At 34.7% G+C, this 12,602-nt stretch overlaps 1 protein-coding gene across 22 annotated transcripts in view; it reads left to right on the top strand.

The window, feature by feature from the left end:
- The window catches only part of EPB41L2 (erythrocyte membrane protein band 4.1 like 2), a 111,155-nt gene that overhangs the window by 42,331 nt on the left and 56,222 nt on the right, over positions 1 to 12,602 (top strand). For all 22 annotated transcript variants that reach the window (XR_002466362.2, XR_013339721.1, XR_002466361.2 and 19 more), the window contains 2 exons: positions 5,028 to 5,503; positions 6,510 to 6,716. Coding sequence is in view for 19 of the 22 variants with exons in the window: in XM_021540702.2 (XP_021396377.2) it covers positions 5,042 to 5,503; positions 6,510 to 6,716 (669 nt within the window). In the remaining 3 variants the exon portion in view is untranslated. The remainder of the gene's footprint in view (positions 1 to 5,027; positions 5,504 to 6,509; positions 6,717 to 12,602) is intronic.

The following is a 12,602-nucleotide window of genomic DNA, read 5'->3' on the forward strand; positions in this document are numbered from 1 at the left end:
AGCAGCAAGCATGAATGATGTGGCCTAACCATCTGTAAAATGCAGATCAGGCTTCTGCTGAGCTTCAGATCAATAATATGACAAGAAATAAACCATTTTATTTGGGAGAGTTTTGCTTTGTTTTAGGCAGTTGAAATACACATAACCTTGCTTCAGATTTTCATGTATATTTTTTCAGATGTTAGAAGTATTGTGTGATATATTTTTGTGTGTAGTCCATGTGAGATAAATATTTGGAATACTGATGAAGATAGTGATTTAAAAAATACATTTTTAATACTACGGCGATCCAGAAAATTACCTTACTTGAACAGACACACATTGGCTTTTAGTGCACTGAGCTGTAATTTATTTCTGTAAAAGTAGGTTGATTTTTTTCTTTTTGCTTCTATGACATGATGGTTGCTCTGTGAATCCTAGTAGACTGATGCAGATAAAACTATCAAAGTGGTTTTTATTTCTTGAGTTTGCTATGAATTTCAGTGACAAACTGAAAAAAAAAGAAACAAGTTTAGGGCTGCATTTTCTACTTCTATGTATTCAGAAAATAAGTAACATGAGATCCAGAAATGTATGGGAAAAGGATCTGGATTTGTTTGTCTTTGCTGATAAATAAAAAATACTGTAACAGAAGCAGTGAATTAAAACACGCATAATCAAAGAAAACTTAATTTTATTGCAGCTGGTTTTAATATTGTCTGTGATCTTTGAGGTACACTACTTTTTTTCTTTCCCTCTCTTTTTTGCTTTATTTTTTTTTTTTTTAACTTCATTTTATATTTGATATGTCTTCTGTTTCTAGTTTATCGATGGTGGCAGGAATCCTTTTGGTCAGAAAACTACGTATCAAGAATTTATGCTAGAAAGTGGAAGAAAGGTATCAACTAGCTGACCAATTTATACACCTGAGAGGAAGGAGTGTAAGGAAAGAATGTAGCATTCTTTTTTGCTTTCAGCTGGGAACTTGGGCCAGTGCTAAGTTCCTTCTCAGTACAATAAAAAGAGAGAGGAAGGGATGAATGGAGAGGAGTGAGAATATCTGTTGTCTTCAGTTGCTTCCTGGTCAGCACCCTTGCTTGGGGAAGCTGATGGAGTTATAAATGGAGTAGATCATCTGCTTCCTGTAAAAATGGGATTGGTTTTAATAAACTCAGCTTCTTGACAGAAATTGTGAAGTTTTTTGCAGTACTTTTTTCCATTCCACCCTCACTTTCATCCTTGCAGTTTAGGTAGTCATTCAGTTGGCATGAGCCAAGTTTTCGGGAGGATTACAAAAGATACAGCTGTTATCACTTGTGGTTTAATGTTCATGGGCTTAATGTCAATTGCAACATCTACCAAGATTATTCTTTTCTCTGTTCAGACATTGGAAAGCCTTTATTTGAGCATCACCCTAAGGTTTCTTCTCCTTAGTCTACTCTTGCTGCAACACTGTTATTCTCCTTTCTCAGTCCAAATGAAACAGATTTAATGTTACCTTGCAATACAAAAACTGTGAGATATGGAAAACCCTATCAACCCTATCCTGCTGCAGTTGTTACAGAGCTTACAAAAGATTATAGGGGCGAAAATATTCAGTATGCTCACGTACATAGTAGGAATAAATGAGAGTTGAAGACAGGAAATCAAAACATGCAGTTGAAGTTGAGAATTCTAAATTTGCAATATGATTTGATTAATTTCTTTATTGTATCACTTCTGAGACAAATGCTGTCTGCTGCTTGTTTCCATTTGCTTTCTGGCACACTGTTGGCTGTTACACTAGAGCTGGGTGAGATCATGTGAGGTCTTCCCTATCAGGGCAGGAAGGAATCAGGAAAAAGCTACTTTCAGAAAACCTGGTTTCTTGATTGCTTGACTGTTCTGAAGGTAACATCAGAGACTTTACAAACTGCAGTAATACAGAACTCCAGTGTTTTTTCCCCTCCCTATCTGTTTTTTTCTGTGAGCTACAAAACTGGACGATCTGACAGAGCATTGAGCTAGGGAATGTGAGACCCAATTTTGTGTTTCTCAAGGGATAGCTAATTCTTGTACCAACATGCAACTCTGGAAAAGAAAAATGTATCAAGCTGATGTGGTAGAGAAGGTAGGTATTTTGGGAAGACTATAACTTACACTCTTGGTCAGTGTCCTTGTGTGGTTAACTCATCCACCTCTTCACAGTTAATTCAGAGACTACTGGGAGCATAAAGAAATATACAGGCTCAGCAGAGAGGTGTGCTTCCTTTTGTAGGGTTCTCCTGTCTAGTCCTCTTCTCTACCTCTCTCCTCCCCATCCCAAAAAGCTTATAGGAAATTGAGCTCATGAAAGAAATGCCTCCTGCTGTGGGCATCAAATAAAGGCATTAAGTGAACATGGACAGACAGGGGATGTAACAAGTTTCCCTTTCATCTGCAGTATAAAGTTATAAGTTTTCTTTATAACTTTGATTATGAAAACCTGGACACTTGGAGATGCAAAACCTTTCTTGTTTTGCATTAAGCAAGTTTGTGCCACCCACTGCTATTCTGTCTAAATTTAATCAGTTACAATGTGTAGCTTGGTATCTTCAGTTTCTTTTATTGTTAGAACAATATCATAGAGATGCATTTACAGGATGATTTATTTTGCTTACTTCTAAGGAATTTTCTGGTGATATCTCCTTTTTGACTATAATCAAATTGTGATATAAGTTTTGAGAGTGGTATATAATGATTTTTTTATTAGTTTGTACATGTATTTCATGCATTTCTGCATATTTTGAAAAATAAAACAAAAAAGTGAAGGAAATATAGTGGCTTCCCTATAACTTCTTTGAAGATTGTATATCAAGTATTAGAAAATCCTTTTAGCTACTTTCTGAGAAAAAATTGGTTCTTTCTTAGAGATATATGAAAAAAAATCACCACCATCTCTGTTCCTTATGAAACCTCACTTATGAATTTATTAAGCAGATTGTTACTCTCTGATCAGCAGAAGTTTCAATTTTTCTCAGGGAAAGTTGAGTTTGGTTTCTAGATAGTGCTAATTTTTCATTTTGATAATGAAGTTTTACATTATTCTGTTAATAAGATAGCAACAATTTGGAAAGAACAGGAGTATTTCTGTGTGAGATACAAAGGTGATAGCAAAATGTAATTTGATGAATAGCAGCTTGAAAGCTTGCATACTAATATATACTTTAAATAGCAAGTTCTTTCATCTCAACAGTGAAATAGAAACCTGCCTTTCAGAGGCCTGTAACCTGAGATAAATAGTACTTACATAATGTTTAATACTTTATCACAATCTTTAATTAGTAGTATTGAAATAGTATTAATTAGTAGTATTGAAACTTGGAGGGTTTTATGAAAAGTGGTAGAAATGGCTACATAAGTGTAATATTTAAGCTAGACATGTATTCAGAAGTCTCTTGTGTAGCAGTAAAAGTACTAAATTTTAATTTAATTCCCCCTTGGGGAATGCTTTGATTTTAGACAGTGAAGTGTTAAGTGATGAACAGAAAAAAAAACCCCTACACACCATTGTAGCTGCTTTGGTCTCAAGATGCTTAATGTGAATTTGCCTGTAGACAGTTCAAGGCTCCCATGTCTCGGCTTCTTAGTAACTGTCAAGATGGTGTTTCCTTTGGCTCAGTGTTGCGCATCTCTTTGGCCAGAATGGCTTCTCTTGTATATTTAGGTCTCTGTTAGCTTCCTTTTTTTCTTTCTTTCATATTAGGATTGGTTTAGTTTAACTAGTTCTGGCTGCCCATGGATGTGCTTTGGAAACCTGGAGGCAAAGTGTTGCTGCTGTCTTGTGGTCTAAACTAGTTCTCAGTTGGCTTCAAATGCAATTTAAAGTGCTGTGCAAGTTAATTGCATCAAGCCTGAGCTCGATAACCTTCTTGACTCCTTTTTGGGCATGGGTGAGAGCAGTGGAGTTCAGCAAGAGTCCTGAACCTAAGAGCCTCCTGCATCTAATGGCATGCAGTGAAGATAATCATAATGGAGAGGGTTCCCATGTTATAAAAATATAAATGTGATTGTAACTCACTGCGAAACTCTAGGCCAGAGAAACAGACCATCAATTTAAAATTAATTGTTTACAGAAGACTGTAAGTAAATATCCATGATGAATAATGAAATCTAGCCATTATAAACTTTTGTTGGACCCTTGCATGCTTATGTATGTTGGCTCACTTCAATAAAGTGGAAAAAAGTACTTATACTACACTTTTAAAGCAATACAGCACAGTACAGTGCCACACAAATAACAACTTTTTTTATTCTAGTTAATATTTTTTTGCAAAAATACCATTAATGTTATGTTGAAAGGTTGTTTTTGCATATCCTGTTGTTACAGTATTGTGATTTATCTTCAATTTCACTGAAGGAAGAGTAAGCAGAAGTGATGAGAGTATGAGTTGTATATGATTTTGTGTTGATTGGTATAAACTTATTAAAACCCAATCTTAGCTTAATTAAAAATGTATGCTCCCCAGCATTATTAGCAATTTCAATAATATCACTGGCTTATAATTTCTCCATTTTTTATACTCACTATCATGCTCAACTTCCTTGTGTCCTGTTCTTTGGTAATCTTAATCTGTCACTTCCAATAATTTATTCTAAGTTGGTAAGCGTCACCAAATAGTAGGGGGGCTGTACCTACCATTATTACTAGAGAAGGTGGTTGCTCTTCTGAAAATTCATTTTCTGGGTCTGCTGAGGAGCTCAGTAGAAAGAGAACTGAAGTTACTTCTGAAATAATCTTGACCAATAACATTAGGAGCACTTTATAATAAAACAAATGCCTTTCAGTGAGCATACTTGAAATTTTACCAAGGAGAAAAGAACCCATAGATCTTTTATCTACAGAGCACTAAGTTTTAGCTTACTGGTCTTACTTGTGAACTCAAAATTCGAAAAGAAATATTTCTTTATCCCTAATAAGTTTAATAATCTACAAGAGTTTATGAATTACTACAAATTACTGCAAATAATTAGTCAATAAAAGTAGTGATGCTGCATATTAAAACTATTTTTATTGTTGCTTCTTTTAGTGTCAGTTGTGATAATGACAACTGAAGTTGGTTCAGAGACTGAAGTAAAGAAGGATTCTGAGCAGCTGGGGCCAGACAAAGCCAAGGACAAGCCTGAAGAAGCATCAGAGACTCCAGGAGATCAAAAGTCCAGGGAAACATCCTCTGGAGAAGCTCAAGATTCTTCTGTTCCAGCACCAACTAACCAAAGTAGTCCAAGTAGCCAGAAGAAGGAAAAATCTTCACCTGAAAGCAAGGGTATTTCTCGTTTCCTTCCCCCTTGGCTTAAGAAACAAAAGTCATACACCTTGGCAGAGCCCAAAGATGAGCCCAAGAAGAAGGCCACAGGGGAAGAGCAAGTAGTTGAAGAAAGTGAAAGCCAGGCACTAGAGGGGGTGGCTCAGCCAAGAAAGAGCTTGGAAGAAGCAACTGAAAACCGACAGAATGCTAAAGCAGGTGACAGAGAAAAACACTCCATTAGTAGTGCTGAAATACAGGTATGTGTGGGAAGGCTCATAGAAACTTTGGAGTAATTTTAATGAAACTTGATTAATGCATTATTTAATTAATGTAAAGCTTTGTTAAGGTCATACTGGGGAAAAAATGACAGCTATTCCAGTAGCTAGGTTCTAGTCCTGCTTTTTGTGAAGTTGCATGTCAGTTCTTAACATTCATATTCTAGAGTGGTGAAGGCACATAGAGAATGTTTTGTATGAGGAGGGGCTGAGACACTTGGCACTGGTCAGCCTGAGGAAGAGAAGGAGGAAGGGGAAACTTATCAGTACCTATTAATACCTGAATGGAAGGAATGCAGAGTAGCCAGACCCTTCTCAGTGGTAGGCAGTTAGATGGCTTAAAGGAAGGGACCCAAATTAAACCCATGGAATTGCATTTCAAATTGCAAGAAAATCTTTTACTCTGATAGTGATAGGACCTTTCCTTGGGAAGGGACATGGCCAGGTGGTGCTGGTGCAGATGATAGGCCTCCTAGGGTGGTAAAGGGGTGAGTCAGGCAGCGAACAGGTTGACTAGAGATATTGTGGAGTCTTCCCCTATGAAGATATCCAAAACCCAAGTGGCTATGGTCCTGGGCAAATTGCCCTCTGTGGCCCTTGGGGCATTGGACCAGATCTCAAGAGATCCCTTCCAACCTCAAGCATTCTATGATTCTGTATCACTTGACTTTCGTAAACACTGGGGTTTAGTTTAGTATAATTCCTGGAGTTCTTAAAAAATTTGTTTCTCTTTGGAAGAAAGCCAATAACTCATATTAAAAAATTCCAAACCTCATTTCAAGGAAAGGGGAAAAAAGGCACCTTCTCTTGTTTGAGAGCAAGAATATCTGGTCCCTAAAAGAAGACCTTAGTGCTTATGCTGGTTATTATCTTTCCAGTATGTGCATAACTTTAATGAATGGTTATTGACTTATTTATTAGTAGTTTATAAAAGGAATGAACAAGTTTAAAATATCCTCCTTTCTGAGTTTAACTGTATTTTATATAGCCTTCCAAAGAAGATGGTAAAGAAACAGAAGTAGAGGAAGTTGCAGAGAAAAAGGAAGAAAAACAAGAAGAAAAAAGGGAGACAAAAGAAGTGCAGACAGCTGAAATTAAAATAGATAACATTCCTCAGAAGTCTCCAAAGAAAATCAAAACTGTGCAGTGTAAAGTGATGCTTCTGGATGGCACAGAATACAGCTGTGACCTAGAGGTAAGGCTTCACATTGTTATATAAATAACTTTTTCTGTAGGGAAAAGAAAACTTGTTTTCACTGTACTGAATGTTAAATGCTATTGCTAGGAGTAAGTTAATGTTTCAGTTTAAAATTCTATCTTTAAAACCATATCAGCTTATTCTTAAAAATGCAATACACCTGCTGATTATTTGACAGCTCAAAATTGATTATTTTTCTAAAACATTAAGGTTTTCCTGAAGGTAGTGGGACATGTGCTAATAAAGTTTTCTTGAGTTCATTTTTTTTTTTAAAGTTATCTCAACTGGGGATAAATTTAAACTTTTTTAAACTTTAAAGTTTAAAATAAATTTTCTCCAGAAATAAAAATTCCATTACAGCTATAAAACAAATATTTCTATTCAAAGTTCTCTTCTAGTTCCTTATTTTCACAAAAATTGACTGCAGGGTAGTAACCCTGGAGTAGTTGTTGGTTTGGAATTTTATGTCCACATAAATCAGGGTGTTTAAATCTGAATGGTATTTCTGTTTTAATTAAAGTCTATGTGAGTTTTATCTTCCTGGGCTTTTACCCCATCCTAAAAGGAGAGTTAAATGAAATGGTGGCTTACCACAGATCCAAGAATATGCCATTTTTTATTTATAACTGCACTATTTTAAGCCTGTCATGATCCAGTTAAGTCATTTGCCAAGAAATAAGTTTTCTCATTATTTGCAATAAGAGTTTCCTGTAAGAACAATAGTAAAAGTCATTAAAGAGGAGAAAAAAAGTTGTGAAGAAACAATTTGTTTTCTATGTTCATTTGAATTATTTATGGGACGTGAGCAGTGCTGACTGCAATTTTATGGATGAATTCAGATTCTTAAATACATATAGAGTTTTTTATGCTCTACTACCATATCAAAATACTTAAAGTCTTTGAAAGCTATATCAACTGATAACTGACGTTTCAGTTTGTGCTTTCTGCAAAATATCCTAGTAGATTTCTGATGCTCTTTTTTTAGTCTTCCTTCAATATTTAGTGTTTGGGTAAATGTTCATTTATTTCTGCTTTTACAAAGTTACTGAAATGATGCACTAATGAAAAAGCAAAGAATCAATTTTTGCAGTCAAAGCCCAGTTTATCTTGGTTGACTTTCAAGAAAATCGGGTTTTAGTTTGGGACACTTGTCATGATTTTCACATTCCTGATGCCTCTTCCAGTTTACTATGGACTGTAGACCAGCTTCTTTATATTTAAAGTATATACTTGCTAATGGCAAAATAAAAGTGAAAATACCTTGTTTTCATTACTGTTATTTAATGGCTTTTGGTAGAATCTTACCTTTTTCTAATAGCCATTCTAAACCTTCATGATAATTGGTAATAAAATCTGAGCTAATACACTATTGAAGGTTTTTCTGTTTGACTTGCAATCCTATTCCTTTTTTTCTTTTAGAACTGCATCAAATTGTATTCACATAAACTAAAAGGAGTGTGAAAGAAAACAAAATACAAAAACAAAATCTCATTAATTCAGTCTCTGTTAAATTTTGCCAGTTGTTCGTTCCTACTGTCTATAAGGCAGTAGCTGGGAACAGGCATAAGTGGAAAGAAAGCCATGATGCAGTAGCTTCAGTTTCAGCACACAGATCAAGACTTATCAGGGTTTGCAGCAGTAACTAAATACTGAGAGTTTTGTGACATATTAGTAGATATAATATTATACAATTAACTAGTAACAGTGATGAATCATAATATGAGGACTTAATACTTGAGTTAAGCTATTGTATACCTTAGATTCACTAGAATCTAAATAGAAAATCTTGAATTAATAGTAATGCTTTGTTTGTTAAAAAATAAGTGTTGATGCATTATTCTTAGAACATAAGCTGTTTCAATCAGAAAAGCTTTATTCTTCCAGCTTGAGTATGTTCTAATCAGTAAAAGGTTAATGGCAAGAGCTTGAAGATGTGATTTGGAAACTAATGGAAAAAGGGAGGGTTATGGCTACATGTGGGAACATTTGAGATGCAGGGACAAGTCCCATGGGACCTTATAGAATACACCCACCAGTACTCAGTGAGCTGGCTGGTGTTCCTTCAAGGCCAAACTTGACCATATTGGAAATGTGCCAGCAGTTAGGGGAACTTATTTGGATTTTTTTGGGAGGATTGTAAAAGCAAATGTCATTCCTATTCTCAAGAAACTTTTTTTAAATGCCATCTTAGGTTCTGAAAATTCATAGTTTTGTATGGCTTTTTTAGCAATATTAGGTTAGTGGTCACTTATTTATGCTTGTAGGAAAAAGCACTTGCATAAAATCTCACATATTTGTCATGGTTGTCCAAGTACCTGTTTTTCTTTAGCTTTTTGGTGTTGCTTTTTTTTTTTGGGGGGGGGGTTGTTTTGGTTTTTTTTCTTTTTTTTTGGTTTTTTTTTTGTTTTTTTAAGGAAGATAAATCCCTAAGTAATTAAGTACTCATAGGCTTGTTTTGCACATGCACAATTACAAGCCTGCACTTTAAGACTTCATACTGTCTAGAAGGGCAGATGAGTTCAGGTATAATAACCCTAGCATTTCCTATTAACAGCTTCTAAAATAGCAGCTCTTTTGTTACTGCTCATTGAATTCCGTGATATATGCCAGTTGTTTAGTCTGACACCTCTCTCATAAATTCCTTCTATTTTTTCCTTACTTTAAAAAGCACTCTTAGGTATAGATTAAGATGCTAGATGAAGAGTTCTGACAGGTTTTTTAACTTTATTTCCATTCTATTTTCTGTCCATCCATCCTGTTCATAATTTTTCCTGAGAGAACAGAATATCCACTGACAATAGTCTGTGTGCTTAGGAAGAAATGCCATTTCAGTAGACCAGAAACTGCTGTCTAAATTCCTGTCCATGTGATAGTTAGATTTCTATCCTGCTTATATTCCCTTTTGCTTTGTGAGTTTAATTTTGTTTTAGACAGATTTGTGGCTATGTTTCTTCAGCTCCAGTGATTTAAAACATTTCAACATACTTAATTTTTTATAACATGATTTTGAATTTTGAATGGGGAAAGAAGGAAACATTGTTTCATATAATGTCTTGTACAAAACTCAGTTTTTACACGTACACAACCACCCACTCCCCCACTTTCCATTCCCCTCTAACACTGAAGCTGATTTTGTTTCTTATTTTGCAAAACAACATTTGGTACATATTAAATCAGAATAATTTCTCCAAGATTACAGAAATAGATTTTTTTTCCAGCTTAAAAAATTGATATTTCAATTCAGGAAAGTATTGGTGAGCTGTTACAGAATATGTAAAATAGTTATATTAGAAAAGAGGCGGCTACAGTTTTTGCTTAAGGTTGATGTTTAATGACAGTTCATCTGGAATTAGCTTTTTTAAAAATGTGTCATCTCTGAGACTTAGACTAGGCAGCAAAAGCTCTGTAGAGGTTGTTCTGAACCAGGCTTTCCATGCTTCACTAAACATTTTTAGAAATTTCATATTTACCAAGTGACAAGTGGATATCATAACTTGCTGTAAATTGAGTTCAGCTATATTCTGAAACATTTAAGTTCTGTAGAATGAAGCTGAGGTAGGCAGAGGGATGAATTTAAGTGAATTGGTGAAGTCCTGTAATTGTAATGTGGCTGAAACAAATTTGTGTCTGTTGACTTACTTGTTTTCTGTCCTGGCTACCACAGGTTGGGTTTTGTAATAATAATCTTTATATTCTCAAGGATCTTCTTGTCTCAGTACAGCAAGATCCCCTGTAAGCAAGAGGTTAATGCTACATTATTATTGTCAGCTGAAAAAGTTACAGATGGAAGTAGGTTTTGCATAAAGAAATTGTATATCATGTCAACTTTTTTTATTGTTCTCTGGAATCTTCAGATGGGAGTTTTTGGAGCAAGTATATATAAGAAATTGAATATATATGTACTATTTAAGAAAAAAATTACAAACCAGCAAAAATTGCAATCTAGTTAATAATAATAGCCAAAAATTTTCATGTATGTGCATTTTGTTCTAACTTTAAGTAGATCAGTTTATTTTGGATGAATTGGGTATATGCGCAAACTTAGCATCTATTATGTTCAATAAAAAAGGGATTTATTACAATTCAAATAGTTAATATGAAATTGATCTAACTTCTGCCTAAGGAGGTGTTTTCTTGGAATCTGTATTGAGTTAAAGCACCTCTTGGAAAAAAGAAGTCTATGTGAACATACAGGTTGCATTGAGAAATATATCGGAGTGAACAAAAACTGGTTTCTGTGACAAAATGTTCTGAAAGTGAATTCCTGTGGTGAGTGGTACAGATTAGAAATGGGTGGGAGGTGCTCATTTGGGAAGAATATAGCTTTAAGATGTTGAGATAGTATACATGAAATTATGGGGGAAAAAATTTCATTCCTGGTGAATTAGCATGTTTTTAATGGGATATTAAAACATATTTGCAAATGACTGTAATTTGATGCTGTTCTTCGATAGTTCAGAATTTGTCATTAAATATTGCTGTAGGAGTACAGGTACATTTGAACCTTTCTTGTTTCTTTGCCACTTGGGTTTTTGTGTATTGATAATCACTTTAAGTTCTTTTTTTGAAGCCACCTAGCATTATTTGAAAGTGGAGTTATTTCTTCTGGCTTGTTTTTGCATGTCTTTCCCATTGCCCCAGGCGTGCCTGACATGGTTGATCTTTAGATTTCATTATAAAGCAAATCTCAGATATGTCTTGTTTGGTGTTACTTTGTAAACTTAATTTATCACCTCTGAGAACTCTTAATTTTTCCCTGAGAACTCTTTATTTTGCCCTAGTAGATCTTCTGAGTGATGTGAACTTGACAGTTTAAACTTAAAGTCAATAATACTTTATCTGTGGAACTGTTTGAACAGATATTTCAGTTTCTTTTATTTTTACTTCTCATCTGTCTTTCTACTTTCTTTACTTTTAAAGATTTGAAGGACCTGGTTTGTAACCTTTCTGGAGTATAGCTTCTCCAAGTATTCTTGTCTGAATGCCAGTATAGATGCAACACCTAAGGTACTTCTCTGTTGCCTAGAGAAGTTCATGATATGAGAGCTAAATCTTGTGCTAGGTGAAACCTGTTCTTCAGTTCTTTGTAGTTTGAAATTCTCACTGTAGTGTTTTGTGGTTTTTGGTCTTTCCCAGAAATGAATTGCATTCAGTTCACCAATGCAGAGATGCTGATTGTAATCTTGCATAGTTGATAAAATGTGGTCTGTAAATAATTACTGTGCATCTTGGCTACTTGCTTTGGGAACTTAAAACTTGAGTAGGAGTAGTGTTACGAAGATTTATACCAGCCACTCTTCAAACTTGCTTTATATTGTTATTTTGGAACCTGTAAAGTTTTATAAGGTAGCAAAATATCCTCCATTATAATGTTATATTAAATTCCTTTACCTTTAATATTTTAGTTCCTTAAGTCCATAGGTTCCATATTAATAAAATAGATTGATTTTCTGTGCTTTGTTACTTTAAAGGAATCTTCTGAAATAAATCACAAAATAATATTGCATGCAAGTACTGTACTAAAGCATGAGTTACATGTACACAATATGTGCATTCAGAGCATGAGCAATTATTTTCATTATTAGAAGCTTAAAATTATTTTAACTCTTAAAGATAACACTTACTTAGCCTCAGAATCTTCAGAGTAATATGTGAATGCCTGGAGAGATGGAAGGAGGAAGAAGCTATTGTTGAATAGTTCTGGAGGAGCATGACTTAAAACACTTTCACAGGCTGTGAACTGTTAAAAAACTTTCAGTTACCTTTCATTACTTTAAAGAGAGCTGAAGGAATGACAGCCTGTAAGTTTATCACAGACAGTTCTCAAGGTACTGAGGATGAAAGCTAATGAGTGGAATTTGCCAAAGACTGTGACTGCACATT

This window comes from Lonchura striata, chromosome 3, assembly GCF_046129695.1.
Source record: "Lonchura striata isolate bLonStr1 chromosome 3, bLonStr1.mat, whole genome shotgun sequence".
In the NCBI taxonomy this organism is placed as follows: Eukaryota; Metazoa; Chordata; class Aves; order Passeriformes; family Estrildidae; genus Lonchura; species Lonchura striata.